Below are 18,816 nucleotides of genomic sequence, written 5' to 3'. Positions count from 1 at the left end.
CTTTGAGCCGAGTGCTTTGAGCACTGCATGTGTGTCACTGTGTCTGCATGTGCAGCCTGTCGGTGAATGTGGCCGTGTGTCATGTACCGTATGTAGGTTGGACTGTCACTCTGCCACAGGACATGGATGTGCTGCACATGTTTGACAGGACACCGTGTCCTGGCCTCACTTCTGTTGTATGAACATGATGACATTGTCCTCAGAGCTTTCAGCAGTAGTGCTTGTACTTGCCTGCACAGACAGCTCCACTGTGAGTCTTCATTGGCTTCAATGCTGCAGTGAAACTAATATGATTGAGAGTTTCAGTGCTGGTGCGTTTGTAATAATGTGAATATTGCCAATATTCTGAGTATGTGACAGTTGACTGAATTAAGTTGTTTACATGCTTCCAATCTGTTTGATAACTTACGGTAATAAGCACGTTGTGAATTGCTTTGTTTGTCTGGAGAGAATTGTAGGGTTTATTTTATGGCTGAAACGAAGATGATTTAGCACATCTTTTCTCAAATGTTCCCAAACAAACTTTTTTAAAAACAGGACCCACTTTTTAACTCAATTTACTATATACATCACAAAAGAGAGGGGGAAAAAGACAAAGTCACAACTTAATTTCATGCTTTTTTAAAAATGTTATATATATATATAAAAAAAATAGTTTTACGTAGCCCACCCCTTGCTGATCGAAGCTTTCTGTATATCTGTTATTGATAGTCTGGCTAACTTGAGCTGTCGTCTCTTCTTTAACTGGCTCTTTTTTGTTGGTTAATCAACAAATTAGGGGCTAATTAATATTTTAATTTTACCTCACGGTGATTGTTTGGGTAACTTAAGCTGCAATTTATTCTTTAAATGGGCTTTTTTTGTTTCATTAAAAAAACATGGGTTAATTCATGTTTATTTTGCATGCTAGCTTACCTCACATGTGTTGTAGTATCCATAGTCTGTTCTACTTTTTTGTTTAATTAACAAAACAATGCTTAATTCATGTCTATTTTTTATTCTAACTTACATCACAGGTGTAAGTTTGATTCACTTTAGCTGCAGTTTCTTCTTTAGCTGGGCTTTTTTTGGTTTAATTAACCAAAACATGGGTTAATTCATGTTTATTTTACATGCTAGCTTACTTCACAGGTGTTAGCACCTGTAGTCTCCATACTCTCTTCTACTTTTTGTTTAATTAACAAAACAAGGCTTAATTCATGTCTATTTTTTATTCTAACTTACATCACAAGTGTACGTTTGATTCACTTTAGCTGCAGTTTCTTCTTTCGCTGGGCTTTTTTTTTGTTTGATTAACAAAAACATGGGTTAATTCATGTTTATTTTTATTCTAGCTTACCTTACAGGTGATATTTGGTCGTTGTGTGTGTTTCATTAACAAAGCAGATGTTGTCTCCTCAAATGTCTTTTTTTAATTTGGGCTAACGACGAGACAACAACATTTCTTGGCTGGCTGCAGAATTGTGGGTGTACTAAATATTTTATTTACAAAAAGAAGCCGAAATTCCCATTCTCTGGGGATGTCTGCTATAGCACATTTAAAAACAACATAAGCTGACCAAATTGTTTTATAAGACACAAGTGTAGGAACCAGAGACGTCAACGACAAAGAACCTTTTGTTGTGTCTGAAATCAGTCCCCACGCACGATATATAGAATTTGTACAGCAGTCAAACACATGTAGCAGTGATGTAAACTGTCAGTGGATCTTGATGTGCCCCACCTCCAACACCCCAGGGCAATGACCCAATCAGAATGCGGGGCAGAGAGCAGGGCGGACAAGACTGTCTGACAGCAGAATTGAGGTGTCATGGGAAATACAGTCATTTGGTGCAGGATCACATGGCCATTTCTCCATCAGTCTGAACGAACACCACCCAGCCAGGGCATATTTTTACTTCTCTAACAGCAGCTCAACTGAGAATCAACTGACTAACCCTAACCCTAATCCAGGAAAACACAAACAAATTGTATAGGTGACCCCAAACATTTGAACGGTAATGTACATCCATTTCCGAAACCTGTTAACCTACATTCTCCCTCTGCACCACCACACACAGGTAAATACGCCATGAGGGACCTGGTGCACCGTTTGCCCGGAGGCAGCAACAACAACAACACGACTGGCAGTGGAGGAGGAAGTGGAGGAGGAGGAGGAGGAGCCAACAACAACGGCAGCCTGATGGGGAAGACCATGTCGGACGACACCGTCACGGCTATCTGCTGCGCGTTGCACGAGGTCATCACGAAGAACATGGAGAACACCAAGGCTCTGAGGGACGCCGGCGGCATCGAGAAGCTCATCGGTGTCGCCCGCAGCAAAGGAGACAAGTAAGCCGAAATGGGAAGATGTGACCGGATAAAGGAAAGAGGGAGATAAGATTGCAGGAGAACTAAACTTAAGGGAGTATATTGTCCGTATTGCAGTGGAGAAAAAGCTGTTCCTGAAGTGTATGATCTGGTGGATCATGCGTAATGTTAGTCTTGTAGATAGGTTTGCTAACTATCAAGCTAAACTAGTCCATTTGATAAACACAGGATTTCTTCCAGAACTAAAAACCATAGCAAACATGTACACAGTGCGTAATGTTAGCGTTGCAGCTAGGTGTGTTAACTACTAGGTAAGTTAAACTAGTCAATTTTATAAACACAGGATTTCTTTTATGTAAAAACGCAATAGCAAACGTGTCTATAATGTCCGCGTTAGCTAGGTTTGCTAATAAGCAAGCTAGTCCAGTCCATTTAATTGATAAACTCAGGATTTCTACGATAAATAAAACACAGCAAACATGTACGTGTAGGGTTGCCACCCGTCCCGTAAAATACGGAATCGTCCTTTATTTGGCAATTAAATGTTGCGTCCCGTATTGAACCAATACGGGACACGGTTTGTTCCGTATTTCCTTAAATATTCAATCCACATGTCTGTCACACACACATCGACACTAAAGATAAAGATGAAAATAAAACACAGGGAATAATAAGCCAGCAAACTTGTCGTGGCGGGATCTACGCAGGATCCCGGCCGCCCCAGCTCCGGTCCTCTGTGCGCGTGCTGCTGTCACGGTTGCCTAGCAACAGACGCCACACATCGGTGCTGCTCACAGTTAACTAAAGACATCAGCTCATCTGATTAATCGGTTATTCCTTTAACTACAGCTAAACTAAAGCTCTTCTACAAAAAGATTGAGACCACGGAGTGAAAACAATGAAAAGTGCGCTGTTAAGAGTTGTAAACACTAAGATCTACTCGGATCCCCTGCACGTCAACGCGACTGTACTCGATCCTCGTCATAAAGATTATTATTGGATGTAAAGATAAAACTGCGTGTAGAGAAATAATCCAGTCTGTACTGATACGGAAATATCGCTTGGAGGAAAAGTGCAGAGCGCAGCAGCGACTCACAACACAGCAGAGAGAGAGAGAGAAGCCACAGTGCAGGTGCGGTGCGCAGAAAAAAAGGCCCGTCTGCACCAGATGAGGGGGCGCACTCTATAATATAATATACTATAATTGTAATGCCTTGACTTTAGTGAGGTAAGCACACACAGTCCCTGCCATAACAAAATTAGAAGAAAAAAAACAATGGTACAGAATTAGCACAATAACTTATTTCGGTTTTCTGGTTTCGGCCAACTGTTTCCTGATTTTTGGTGCATCCCTAGTTATATTGCTCTTGCCAATAAAGACATTTCATGTTCATGTGTTCCCCCAGCTGCTTCCCAAAGTAGATGTTTTCTGTAATACAGAGTTCTGTAATGTTTTGCGTTACTTGGCCTTACTTCATGAGTCATCATAATGGTCCTTCAAAAAGCCTCAGAATGCCCCATTTTTACCTAAAATTTTCAAATGCTCCACACCAACCCGCCTCCACTCGGTCGCTCCGCTCCCTCGCCATGTACTCTCCATAGTGAAATTTTACTAGAAAAACCCCCGACACCCTTACAACACAAGTGCCTAGATGTCCTACATTAGTCGGCTCCATGGTGGTCATGGCCCCGAGGAGCCACGGTGGGGCGTCCCTTATTTTCATTTCTGAAAGGTGGCAACCCTATGTACGTGCACAGTGTGTAATGTTAGTGTTCCAGCTAGGTGTGTTAACTACCAAGTTAACTTGGTAGAAACAATTTGATAAACACTGGATTTCTTACATTAAAAAATAGCATACTTGTCTAGTTTGTAATGTTAGCGTTGTAGCTGGGTTTGCTAACTCACAAGCTAGACTAGTCCATTTAACAAACACAGTTTTTTCTTTTCCGTAAAAACGCAATATCAAACATGTAGATAGTGTGTAGCGTTGTAACTAGGTTTGCTAACAAACAAGCTAGTCCAGGCCATTTAATTGATAAACTCAGGATTTCTGCAATAAATAAAACATAGCAAATGTTAGCATTTTAGCTAGGTCTGCTAAACTATTCCATTTCACAAACAACACAACAACATGTGTGTTTGGTTTATTACATTTTATACTGAAGATGACAAAAGTGGATTAAACAACTGTAATAATTACAGGTTTTAATTACTGTTGACTCTAGAAATTGGGCGCAAGGAGTTCAAACAATCTGACAGTTTGGATGTGAAACATTTCAGTTGAAACTTCCTACTTAGTTACTGGGAAAGTGCGTCCTCAAGTGCAACTGCGATGTACAGTTATTACCTTTTGGTTGAAATGAACAACAGATCAGTGAGAGTGAGAGTGAATGGTTGTTTGTCTATATGTGGCCCTGCGATGGACTGGCAAACTGTCCAGGGTGTACCCCGCCTATCGCCCAATGTCTGCTGAGATAGGCACAGCACCCCCCGCGACCCTCTGGTGGAGGATGAAGCGGTAGATAATGGATGGATGGAACAACAGATCATACAGTGAATGATCGACTCAGGTTCTTAAGAATCGGATTTGTAAGATCTATTAGTGGATGTAGTGATGCATCTACTTCTACAGATTATGCGGAATAAATTGGATCATTATACAGTCACGTCCAACAGAACAGCTGCAAACCAACGACATCAATCTGCTTTAGATGAAAAAGATTCCTTCACAACGTCTGCAGCTGGACTGGGGATTATCTTTATTTGATTATCTCCATATCATATGTGGAATGCTGATTGTGAGATGCACTCAGCTGCATATTATCATCTGTTTAGGCAGCATTTGTTAATATAAAAAGGATGAATTAGGTTATTTGCCTGTGAGCACACAGGCTGACAGTAGAACGGGGCGTTGCAGGGGATTCAAGAAAGAGATATGAAGGCATGAAAGTAATGAAGGTGAATTGGTGCAGGCAGCCAAGAGGATGAGGGTGCAGGCAAATCGACAGTGGCAAAGTGGGGGGAATAATAATAAAGTGGCCGGTACATTGAGATGATCATGATAGGGTGAGGACATGCAGGGGTCAGAGAAAGTAAGAAAGAGCTTTGAGAACAGTCAGCACTCAAGAAAGAGGTCACTGTCAGCCCAATTATGTTTTTAACATTTGTTTTATGTGATATTTAGGGCCTGTGGACACGAGAATCTGCAAAGGTTTTCTTTCATATTGGCTCTTTATCCTCACAGAACTGACATTTCTTTTTAAATGTCAACCATTGGAACTTTGGGTAAACCATAAGCCCGACTTCTTTATGCAGGTGCTCCAAGTCTTCTTCTGTTTTTGGTGTCTGTCCATAGCGGTGTTATAGCGCCACACTCAGGCCTGGCCTATATACTAAAATGTTTAGAGTCGTTTCGGGAGTTTTCGTATTTATGAAGCGTTTCCTTGAAATGACGTCACGTTAACGGGAAACTTTTCAAGAACAAAGAAGAAAAATAAGTCATACAGGGAAAAGCTCAAAAGCTGAATCTGCAGAGATAGATATAGATATATTTTAGCTTTAGTAAAAGAGTTATTTCCACAAAAATGAGTATAGTGAGAGCAGATCTTGAATTAATCAATAAACGTCACATTTGTCTCTGTCATTATTAAAATTGTCGATCAGGGTTGTTTGTAAAGAGTCTGAAGATTTGAATCCCGTAGATAATCTCGTCATCTCTTTCTGAAAATGTGCGACTTCTTCATATGACGGCTTTGACGTTCTCTGCACTCTGCAATCACAGCATACTAATAATAAACATGACATTTCCCAAAATGACTTTTTTAATTTCCAAGGTGCTTATTAGGCCCAAATGAGCCAATTAGACTTGGAGCCATTAGTCAGCTGAGTCAACGTCCGAGGGATTCAAGTAATGAAATACAGGTCAATCAATCAATCATCCAGGCAATTATGGAGTTTGGGCAGAGGAGAATTATAGAGCGGTTATGAGTCTCTTTATGTCGAGCTTTATACTGTCTTCTTTCGTCTTTTCTCTCTACTGAATTCCCAGACATAGTCCCAAAGTGGTGAAAGCGGCGTCTCAGGTCCTGAACAGCATGTGGCAGTACAGAGACCTGCGCAGCCTCTACAAGAAGGTAAAGTCCACACGACCACCAGTTCTCCAGTATTTGACGCAATATTGTCACTTGTAGGAGGAAAGGATGGTAAAGTTGTAAAGTTAAGGACCATCTGCTGCAACACAGCATATTCTTATGGATTGTACTGTTTTATCTGAACACTGACTGCGTTTTAACACATGTCATGGGAAGGATATCGAATCACACAAGATATTTTAACTGAAATATAAACTGTAAATAGGTTTTAGAGCCAGGACTTGAATGTACAATTACATGCTTAAGATTTTAGATACATTTCAGTTTCACATTATTGGAACACATCCAGAAAATACAGAAAAACTTAGAACCTTAATTCTGCAGTGAAAACCCAGCTTTATCTTTTCAAGACATGCTTAAGCAATAAATACACATACAATATTGACAGTTTTTTTTATATATATATTTATATATAAGACCAACTTTCAGTTATGTCAATCCAGTCCAAATGCCCCGAAAATCCCAGAATTTGACAGATGCAAAAGCATGATTAGTAGTTTGGTCCATAAAATGTCAGAAAATGTTGATCAGTGTTTTCCAAATCCCAAATTCCAAAGTCTTGTTTTGTCCACAAAGCAAAATATTCCGTTTTTATTACATTTTCTTGTTATAAAAAGCAAAAATATATCATTAAAAAAAACCTCTCAAAATGATTCGCTGATTATCAGAACGGTTGGTGATGGTTAATCACACTGATATCCACGTTTATAGACATGTAAATATCATTTTGAGTCAGAAGGATTCAGTTTATTTATAGAGGAGAAGGTAAACACTGCTGCGTCCTCTTCCTTCCCTCCTTCAGGACGGATACTCTCAGTACCATTTCATCGGCTCCTCCTCCACGATAGAGCGAGACAGGCAGCGACCTTACTCCTCCTCCCGCACTCCGTCCGTCTCCCCCGTACGAACCTCGCCCAACAATCGATCAGGTGAGTCCCAACTCTCCGTCTTCTCTCGCTCGCTCCTGCCCGCGTCGTCCTTTGTCCTCCATAACTCTTTGCGTGGCCACAGTCCAGTCCAACAAACACCAAATCGTCTTTAACCTTCATGGCGCGGAGACGTTTTGACGAATGATTCTGTTGTCGAGTCAAAAATCCTTGTGCTCTGGCTCCTGAAACAGCCTCCACGCCCTTGCAAGTTTGAAACGATGTTTTGACTCGTACGAGTCTTGCAAGGCCTCACAGAATCCTCCAATGTTCACTTTTACTCAGAGCAATAATTTCACTCTGGTTTTAGAAGCTTCTAAAACTGACGTTGGGACAAAATGACGTCCAGTGGAACTAAATATACAAGTTATTTGAGATGCATTTTCTCATATACATGTGTGGAATATGATCACAGTGTTTCACCAGTATTAAGAACAAGAGGAAATGATCCATTTGCCCTGGTGCACTTTGACAGTGGGAGGGATTTTGAGGTGACGTTCTTCAAAAAAACAAAGTATCTTAAAATTACTTGAAACTTTCTATAATAATAGTCAGCATCATCCTGAACAAGGATCAATTGAAAATATTTGCAAACCTCTTAAGGAATAATTTAAATGAATTTTTGAATTTGAGGAAATTTGCTATTTGTCCTGATGCACTTTGACATTGAGCTGAGTTTCTTCAAAAAAAACAAAAAGTATCTTGAAATGACTTGAAACTTTCTATAATAATAGTCAGCATCACCCTGAACAAGGATCCATTGAAAATATTTGCAAACATCTTAAGGGATAATTTTTATGAATTTTTGAAATTGAGGAAATGATCCATTTGGCCTGATGCACTTTGACAGTGAGCTGACTTTCTTCTCAAAAACAAAAAGTATCTCGGAATTACTTGAAATTCTCTATAATAATAGTCCGCATCACCCTGAACAAGGATCCATTGAAAATATTTGCAAACATCTTAAGAAATAATTTTAATGAATTTTTGAAATTCATTGAAAATATCGTGTTCTACTGTGTGTCTTAAAGGGATAATTCAGTGTGGATTATGCTATGTCTCCAGCTTGAGACATGGACGCTTGTACCCATTGACAATGTGTCTGTCAGTAGAGACGCCTCGTGAAAATCTCCACCTACACCGTGTCTATAATATCTTATTAAAAGTTTTGCTGCTTCATCTCACTCTCAGGCAACTTTTTTCAGCTGGAAACTTCAGCTTTCTAAACCTCTCACTCTCCCACACCAAATTCCATTGAGAAAATCAGCAATTTTACCGTCACTGTTCACAGGAGTTATTGAACTTCTACTGCCTCCACCAGTGAGTTCATTTGTGTGAATTGGTGTATTCTGTGTTTGAAATCCTTTGATCATATTTATCTAAGTGGCACAAAGTTACTAAACAAGGCAACAGAAGACCAACAGCACCTTTGTTCCAGCTTGCTAAAAACGCTGATTTTCTCTATGGGCTTTGGTGTGGGAGTCTGGGGGGTTTGGTTTTGTCAGGGATGGGATAATCTTAATGGGATATAATTCACTATTTTTGGACACATTCTCAGTTTTGACCATGCTAAGTGAGTCCCCAGCTTGAGACGTGGACGCTTGTTCCCGTTGAAAAGATGGCTGTCAGTGGAGACGCCTCATAAAAATCTCCACCTACACCAAGTCTATAATATCTTATTAAAAGTTTTGCTGATTCATCTCACTCTTAGGCAACTTTTTCCAACTGGAAACTTCCACTTTCTAAACCACTCACTGTCCCACACCAAATTCCATTGAGAAAATCAGCAATTTTAACATCACTGCTCACAGGCGTTGTTGAAGGAGTTCATTTGTGTTATTTGGTCATTTCTGAATTTTAAAACCTTTGCTCGTATTTACTGACGTGTCACAAAGTTGGCGAACAAAGCAGCAGTAGAGCAGCAGCTCTCATGACCCATGATCTATGGGCTTTGGCGTGGGAGACTGGGAGGTTTGGTTTTGTAGGGGATTTCATGAAATGGGTTAACATTGCAGGCACAATCTTCTACTTGTGTCTTAAAGGGCTAATTTACTATTTTTAGAATGTGGTTGGATGACACATTCTAAGCCTCCAGCTTAAGACAAGTGCGCTTGTTCCCATTGAAAACATGGCTTCCCAGTAGGGACACTGAATAAAATGTACACCTTCCTAATTTATGAAGAGCTTTGCTGCTTTATCTCACCGTTAGTCAACCTTTTCCTACTGGAAACTCAAATTTATGCCACCTTCCAATCCATTTACTCTCCCACACCAAATTCCTAAAATAGACTTTTCACTTTGTATTCACTGTTCCATTAAGCTGGAAGTATGGAAGCCCTCAATTAAATATCTGATTATTTTGCTAGTTTTTCTTTGGCATTTTGAATGCATGTTGAAGCCCTTCCAGCTGCCACAGAGCCAGGAGGTGGCGCTATGCCCTGGACTGTTTTGTGAAGAAGAAAAAACAACATATCTCTCAGAAGTATTTGGGGTTTTTTAATACTAATTTTGGCCATTAAAGGTACAATATGTAGTATTTATGGGTTTATATAACCCAAAATCCACTTTTTTATACATATTATGTGCTCCTGCATTGTCTAGTCGCTGTATAATAGTTTTTGTTTCATTTTCGTAGTGTTTCAAAAAGTCATGTAAAATAACATGACCGCGGACCGCGGTTGCATAGCCACTGTTAGCAGCGAGACGCCATGTTTCTACCGGAGCCTGTAAGGACAAACGCGAGAGAACAAATCAAGCGTCTCTTTACTTGTAGCAGGAAGTCCCGCCTCCTCTCTCTCCGCTTCGTCTGCCACGGCCGCGGTAGCTCCGCCCTCTCCCTCACCTCACGAACCTCATCTGCTGACACGGAGAAAGACGACGAGGACGACATTTGACGTGCTGAGGATACCGTAGCGCTCAGTGAAGGGAGGGGGTGAGCAGAGGAGCAGGTCTTTGTTGTAAATTTCAGCCTCTCCTCTAGATGGCACTATAAACTACTTATTTCCCCTTTAAGGGGTGCTGTAAAGCGACAGATCAGAACCAGAAGTTTTATTCTGATGAAAAGTTTTTCTACTGAACTAAAAACAGCAGCCTCCTTGGTTACCAGTGTGCTAAAAAACGCTGATTTCCTCTCTGGGCTTTGGTGTGGGAGACTGGGCGGTTTAGTTTAGAAGGGGATTTCATGAAAAACCCAGAATATCAAGGAGAGTCTGTCCTGACTGCATCACCAGCATCCTGCCGTCCAAATAAGCGTGGCCAAAAAAGCCCACACTGGAGAGAAATGGATTTATGACGCTGTCAGCTGACTGGCAAAGTGATAAATGCTGTAGTTTGGAGGCTAATTCCACTTTTTTTTTTTGTGTTTCTCAGTTTACACTTGTGAGGGCAGTCACACAGATGGTCCACCAAGTCATTTGTTTCATTTTGCCGCTGCAGACATTCATCAAATGTAAAAAAGAAATTGTTCCCTTTGTGTATAAAAACTTCTTTGTGTGCAACGCGTGCAGCTGTTTACTGCGGCCGGAGGCAGCGGGTAATTAGCCCGCGTACGTGCAGATATGACAATGGATGATGTTAGCAGAGCATTAATGAGCGCATGGATCAGCGCTGACTTTGTTATCACGTGGGAGGGGGAAACAGAAACAGATGCAGCCGCTGCAAACAGACTGCTGCCGCACGGCGGCGGCGTCGTCGCCAGCAGCTTCTCCGTGAAGGGCTGTTGATAACGAGGGAAATACGAGAGGAGACGTTACTGAACCATATGGCAGTGAAACAATAGCCAATGTGGCTATGACCAGATCTCATCTCACGTTTTATTCACTGCTCCATCAAGCAGGAAGTATGGAAGCCCTCAATTAAATATCTGATTATTTTGCATCTCTCTCGCGTTTGAATTTACAAGGTTCCTTGAATGCATTTTTAAGCCCTTCCAGCTGCCACAGAGCCAGCAGGTGGTGCTGTGCCCTGGACTGTTTTGTGAAGTAGAAGAAGAAGAAAAAAACATACCTCTCAGAAGTAATTGGGGTTTTTTTTATACTAATTTTGGCCACTAGGGGGTGCTGTATAGAGACAGATTGGTACCAGAAGATTAATTTCTATGAAAACTATGAAATGTTTTTCTACTGAACTAAAAAAAAATGTATTCAATGTATTCAAAATCATGTTTTTTTTTAGATTCAATATAAGATTTAAAACTGACATTTGCTCTGTAACAAATTTCAAAATTTGATATTATATTATGTATGATACACTGACTTAGTTCCGTATGAACGCCTGCACGATAAGGAAGCATTTTCAGTATTATTTTACAATATTATTGTATAAAAGGTTTTTTTTTCTGAGGCTGCAGAAACCAAACGATATCTATTTTAAAGCAGTTATTCACGTGTACTAGAATTATTTGGGGGGTCATACATTCAATTTCAGCAAATAAACCCTCTTAAATGTTGCACTTGTTTTATTGGAAATCCTTTTAAATGACCGATTCTTACCTAAATGTAAATTATACTGTTTACTTTTATTTCTTTTATGCATTTTGTGTCCTGCATTAATAAGAGTTTATAGGGTTCCCGTCGACATCTTTGGTGAAAACGGTCATAAAGACTAATGTGCACTTTGAAAAAACATAATCCCGTGAAGATTTACTTGCTTTCATTGTTATTAATATTACAATCTGTGTGTGTGTGTGTGTGTGTGTGTGTGTGTGTGTGTGTGTGTGTGTGTGTGTGTGTGTGTGTGTGTGTGTGTGTAGCGAGTGCACCCGCTTCCCCCAGGGACATGTTGCCGATGAAGGAGAGGAAGGCAGACTATGAGTCGACTGGCAATTCCAGTTACCATAGCAACAAGGGCGAGCACACGTCCCGCAAGGACGCCATGACAAGTAGGAATTACACACACACTCTGCACATCTGACAATAAAAAGACACGCTGTCGTGAAACTGGTGTTTTTAGCTGCTCAGAGTTTTTTTGATACACATATTTCACAAAACAAAGAAAAGCATTGTATCGTCTGGTCATCAACATTTGCTAACAGCCAAATTCATCTCGGTCAGGTCGTTATTATTTCACTACTTCTGTATTTGCCTGAAAGGAGCCATGTAGAAAGTTTAGGGACCACTGATGTGGGTCAGTATTTCCCCTCCGGACTTTATTCTGAAAAACATCCCAGGCATTAATCAAATCCTAAACTTACCGTTTTCATTGTTTAACTGTGTTATTGATTGATAATAACATCCTGTAGCTGTGTCTCAGTTCAGTTGCCGCCTGCTTTAAAGGAAGTGGACGAAGCTGCTTCAATGGATTCCTCTTTGACATTGTCTCTGTCGCTTAGCAACACTGGATGCAGTATAAGTCTCTAATGTAAAGGTTCTAATTGTTTCAATATGTGAACTATTTGAATCAAAGTCTGTTTCTTAGATTTAAACATATTCTTTTGATGGTTTCTTGTGGTTGCTGGCCTCCATTTTGTCCAGTGAAAACATTCATCATTGAATCAGCTGAGCTGTGTCCCAATGGGTGGATCTGTCCCAGGAGAGCGTTGTCTCTCAGGGACAGTGCCACTGCCAGCAGGTGGCGCTAAGCCCTGGACTCAGTTTACGTGTGGTGATGTTTTCTGGCCTGGTCTCATATCTCATGTATGAAGTTTCGAGCGGATCGGTCAATGTACGACAAAGTTAAAAGGGCACTTCCTGTTTTGGGGGTGGCCTACTTCCTGTTTGGAATAATCAATGACACAATATAAACATGGCTGCCAGTGTGCAAACAAGGAAAAACTTCACTTCAAATTGAAATCTATGATATCTTAATTATATCGCTTTTTAAACACCAAGACATCTATTTCTTCTCATATTTTAACTGATTTCACAAATAAATAAAAGTAAAACTTATTGTGGATTTGCTTTTAAAAAAAAGGACATTTCAGTCTCACGAGAGCTGTTGTGTGAGTATGTCGCAATATATGATTTCGCAAATACTCAAATATTGCAATATCGTGATGATATCATATCGTGACTTAAATCATTTGAAAATATCGTATTGTGACTTAAATATTGTGATAATATTGCATTGTGGCGTAAATATCGTGATATTGTATTGTGATATTATCGTATGATAATATCGTATCGTGACTATATCGTATCGGGAATTAAATATCGCGATAATAGCACATTACGGAGTAAATATCGTGATAATATTGTATTATGACTTAAATATTGCGATAATATCGCATTGTGGCGTAAATATCGTGATATTTTTGGGGGTGGCCTACTTCCTGTTTGGAGGTCATGGTCCTAATTTTTGATTTCTGTTTTGTTTTGTTTTTTAATTGTGAATTGTGTATCATTCCATATCAAAACAAACACTTTTTGTTTTGAAATTCGGTGAAATATCATCACGAATAATTATTTTTTTTGCTAATTTACCGACATCGTAAATAGCTTTTTTCCCACGTGATCTGGTGGGGACCAGAGGTGTTAGTCCCATCAGCATTTGAGATGAATAATAATGATAACATGTGATGAGTTGATTCAGTGCTCAAATGTCCTCTGCAGGTCAAATCTCTGGTGGCTCTTCAACACTACACAGAGGAGCGTACGTGTCTCCGACTGACGACCGCAAGTATAATCAGGTAAAAACTCGTCCGTCTCCGCGTTGACTACGTGTATAAACGTACAAATACATGTGCCCTAAAATGAATGTCTTCATATACTTCTGCCTGAGTCTATGAATATATTATAAGAATATGTGTTGTCGCCAGTTCTGCTTGTTATTCAGTCTTTTCTGGCTGTAAACTTGCTGCTTCTCCTTGCACCAAATCCCATAGAGAAAAATCAACATTTTTAGCACACAGGGACACAGTCGCTGCTGCTGCTCGCTCCTTCCTTTGGTGTCACTTGGGTAAATCCGGACAAAGGATTCCAAACATGGCAATCACAAATTGACCCTTTTGAACTTAATGACCGAGGCAGCAGTGGATCAACAACTCCTCTGTGTGGCTTTAGGAAGAACAAAAAAACACTGATTTTCTCTATGGGCTTTGGTTTGAGAGAGAGAGAGAGAGAGAGAGAGAGAGAGAGAGAGTGGTTTACAGCGTGGCACACACAGGAGAACATAGACTTAACATGTTAAAGACAGCGACGATGCCCGTCTTTACTGTTGGAGGCCAGCAGGGGGCGCACACAGCTCAGACAGATAGTCTGAAATATCACTTTAATCTCACAGAATCCTCCCTTTCTTTACTGCTTTACATAAGCTTCCACTCAGCAGAAGTGGGAATTATTCATAAGAGAAAAGAAAGAGAGAGATGTAAATGAAGTGATAAACCATGTGAACACCCAGAAACCAAGAAAAGAGACCTTTCACTTTCACTTTCCCTTTGCAAATGTCTTTTTTATTGACGCTTTTAAGCTCAGAATCAGACGCTAACAGCACATCTACACGGAGAAGGAATCCCTGCTCTGCCTCACGTGAACTGCATGGGCTTTTATTGTGATAGAATAACGACTCTATTCAGTCTGCAAAGGTCACTATAAACGGCTTAACTACAAACCTGTATCTGTACACACACATTTACAGCACTGGGTTCTCTTCTTCTCTCTGGTGTCTGCTGCATTCTGATCTGAATTAGAAGCCAATAAAAAGCTTTTCACGGCGTCTGTCTGGAGATGTTTGATAGACACTCACTGTGTGTGTGTGTGTGTGGTCATCATGTGTCTTCTTATCAAGGGAAAGTGATGAATCCTCAGCTTGTTCTTCTCAGTATTATAAAGATGGAAATAGGGATGTATCACATTTATACATAAACTATTATTGCAATAATCCATGACACAATATCAACATGGCTACCGGTGGGCAAACAAGGAAAAACTTCACTTCAAATTCAAATCTATGATCTTAACTGATTTTACAAATAAACAAAAGTAAAAATTATTTAAAAAAAATAAAAAAATGGAAGTTTCAGTCCACTAGATGGTGCTCACTCTCACGATAGCTGTTGCGTGACTATGTCGCAATCTTTGATTTCGCAAATACTCAGTTTTGCAATATCGTGATGATATCATATCGTGACTTAAATACCACACTGTGGCTTAAATATCTTGAAAATATCGTATTGTGACTTAAATATCATGATAATATCGCAGTGTGGCATAAATATCGTGATATTGTATTTGGGTTATAATCATATTGTGACTTAATTACCATGATAATATCGTATCGTGAATTAAATATTGTGACTATATATCGTATCGGGAATTAAATATCGCGATAATAATGCATTATGGAGTAAATATCGTGATATTGCATTGTGACTTAAATATTGTGATATTATCGTATTGTGAATTAAATACTGTGACATATCATAAATATCGTGATAACATTGTATTGTGACTTAAATATCGCAATATCACATTGTGGCGTAAATATCGTGACATCGTATTGTGAATTAAATACCGTGACATATCATATCATGTCTCAAATATCGTGATCATATTGTATTGTGACTTAAATATTGTGATAATATCGCATTGTGACATAAATATCGTGATATCGTATTGTGACTTAAATATCTTGATAATATCGTATTGTGGTGTCTCTGTTTGCCGCGTCCTTCATATGAAAACCGGCTGTGTCAGACCGGACGGAGGGAGCGTTTGTGTGTATACAGCTGCAGTGCAGGGGCGGGCGGGGACACGGGGAGTTTATTCTCTTTTAAAGGAGTTATTTAAAGGAGCAAAACTCACTTCTGAAACTTAGTGTGGTCCTTTATTCGCTCAGTGTCGCTGCTGTTGTCTGTCATGATGTGAGCGGAGTCACTTCCTGTGTGCAGCAGTGGAACGTCGCCATTAACGACCTGTGCTCTTCTCACAGGTCTCCTGTCAAGGTCTGCCGTCGGAGCCTTACCCTCCCTTCCAGAACCCTCCCCCGCCCGACACCGGCAACTACGAGGACCAGGCCTTCTACGAGAACCAGGTCCACGTGGGAGGGCGCCCCCCGCAGGGCGACCTCAACATGCACCTGCAGGGCCTCAAGTCCACCGGCAACTACGTGGACTTCTACTCGGCGGCGCGGCCCTACAGCGAGCTCAACTACGAGACCAGCCACTACCCAGCTTCACCGGACTCCTGGGTGTGAGACGAGGAGGAGGAGACGGAGGGACGGTCGACGGTGAACGAGAGGACAAAAAGGACAAAAAGGACAGTCCCGTCCTCCCCGTCCTCCCCTGCTGTTCCTGAGTAGCATCGTATCGTAGGCAGCGGGACGGCAGAGGAAGGAGGACGGAGCACAAGAAACCAGACGTGAGGAGTAAATCTAAAGACATTATCGTCTTCTTCTTCTTCTTCTTCTTCTTTTGTTTTTTTTTTACACGGAGCGAGGACGAGGACCAGAGCGGCCACGCATGTGCATGCACACACACCAACAACAACAAATCAACAGACGGACTATACATGCACCTGAAAAAGCCTCTGGATACACAAAAAAAAAAGAAAAAAAAGAGACGGAACGTGACGGACGAAGACAGGAAGGGGGACGACGTTATGAACTGAGGACGAAGAAGGACAATGAAAGTGGGAAGGAAGGAAGGAAGGAAGGTTTCGGGGAGAGTGCGAGCGAAGACTCACCTGTAAATATGTCGTATAGCAAACGTGGCTTTTAGTAACGTGAAGCACAAGAGGCAGAGCTGTAGGACGCGTAGGACATGTTTGGTTTCTTCTGTGGCTTCAGCGTGGTGGTGTTTCCTCCTCCGGGCAAAGAACATTTCCCGAGATATTTTTTTTGGTTTTTCCCTCTTTTATTTTCTTTATTTCTCCTTTTTTCCGTTTGCGTTTCTACTTTTTTAATTCCGGTTGTATAGTAATCGATGTACATTGTACATTTTAAAACGGAGACGCATTGTGTTTACTGTACATTGCACTATTTTCCTGTGTCGTGTCAGGCCTTTATTTTAAAAATATTTTTTGTGTGCGCGCTCACCTCCTCACCACAAACACTACTGGATAAACACCGCTCCTGGTCCAGCAGGTGTTGGTGCTTCTTTGACTGTCCTGCTGATAGTTTTTACACAACGCGACGTAGCATCGCTGCCAAAACATTGTCATGTTTTAATATTTTACGCCCACAAATCCAGTTTTTGTTCCTTTTGTTCCCTTTCTTCACGTGAACTGTGTAAATAACCGTGCCAAACGAGGGTTCAATTCCCGCCTCGGCTACAAGGAGGGGAAATAATGCGAGGAGGCGGAGCTAGTGTCGGGGGGTGCGTTCAAGGGTCCAAGTTCAGCTGAACATCCTCACGGTTCCAACAATGCCAGTTTGTAAATGCTTTAGTTTTTCTAAGCTGTGTTTTACTGGGATAAAAAAAACTAAAAAATCTAGCGTCTCACTGCAACCAGAACGACGGAGGACGAACTTAAAAAAAAAAAACATTAAAAAAACAAAAAAAAAACGATGACCACGGGGGGGACTGTGACCAGGGCGGAACCTCGCTTCCTCCAAAGTTGTACAAAACTAGTAGATTTTTCTGTGTGTTGTAAAATAATCCATGTTTGAAGTACAAGAGGTTAAAAAAAAACAAAAAAAACACTTTTCTGAGAGATGGTCGGCAGTTGTAACTTCATGGTTAGACGAAAGTGTTAATAGAGTCTGGATATATATTATATATAAATATAAATATATACTTTTTATGTGCAGATGTGGATGTCACTTATAGCAGCAACATTATGGTTAAAAAAAACTTCTTGTTTAAAAGAGAAACACACACACAAAAAAATAATGAATAAAGAAAGAAAGAAACGGTGACATGTAGGGACGCTTGTTTTTGATTTTCTGGTCCAAACGCGCGGACGTTTGACGACTTTGTGTCGTAATGTCGTTGCTCTGTGGAGTAGAGTTAGACCCCAGGAAGCTGCGTTGTCATGGAAACGTGACTTTGGACTCGAGTCAGACTTGAAAGCTTTTCCACATCAGCAGAAACCTGCACTCACACACACACACACATATCACATGATCGTCTGCGTACGCGTCGATTCTCTCCTTTGCCGCCGTTTTAAGACGAAGTGCTTCTTAGTTTAAATCTGATAAAGAATCGCAACTTCCTGAGATCGCTCGTTCAAAGACAAACTTCCCTTCCTCTCGCGCACCTGATTCAAACGAGCGGGCGCGTTAGCTTAGCTTGAACGACGAGCTAACCCGCTCGAATCGTGGCGTGTTGGCGGAAGGGAAACGTTTAAAAACACACGCACGTGGACTTTAATCTGTCTGATGCGGCTCCTGGTCTGTATGTTTTGTAACGTTTAACAGGTTTTTAAGGTTAAAATCAGCATCAAACGTGACCGTGTTTGCCGAGCCTCTTTGTTTGAAAAGACTCGCAGGTGACAATTAAATTAAAGGTAAAAAGTTAACGCACAATTTGACTTCTATAAACCATAGAAAAATT

The 18,816-nt window shown here is 40.7% G+C and overlaps 1 protein-coding gene across 3 annotated transcripts in view; it reads left to right on the top strand.

Moving 5' to 3' along the window:
* Window positions 1-16,517, top strand: part of ctnnd2b (catenin (cadherin-associated protein), delta 2b) — a gene marked incomplete at both ends in the record, with an annotated part of 96,391 nt that extends 79,874 nt beyond the window's left edge. For all 3 annotated transcript variants that reach the window (XM_083889326.1, XM_083889325.1, XM_083889324.1), the window contains 6 exons: window positions 2,061-2,331; window positions 6,360-6,444; window positions 7,265-7,391; window positions 12,139-12,267; window positions 13,937-14,013; window positions 16,254-16,517. In XM_083889326.1, the coding sequence (XP_083745452.1) occupies window positions 2,061-2,331; window positions 6,360-6,444; window positions 7,265-7,391; window positions 12,139-12,267; window positions 13,937-14,013; window positions 16,254-16,517 (953 nt within the window). The remainder of the gene's footprint in view (window positions 1-2,060; window positions 2,332-6,359; window positions 6,445-7,264; window positions 7,392-12,138; window positions 12,268-13,936; window positions 14,014-16,253) is intronic.
* Window positions 16,518-18,816: the final 2,299 nt, after the last annotated feature.

The sequence above is a fragment of the Microchirus variegatus genome (genome assembly GCF_963457635.1).
Source record: "Microchirus variegatus genome assembly, chromosome: 5".
Taxonomy (NCBI): Eukaryota; Metazoa; Chordata; class Actinopteri; order Pleuronectiformes; family Soleidae; genus Microchirus; species Microchirus variegatus.
The sequence above is the reverse complement of the archived record's forward strand: the minus strand, read 5'-3'. Positions and strand labels throughout refer to the sequence as shown.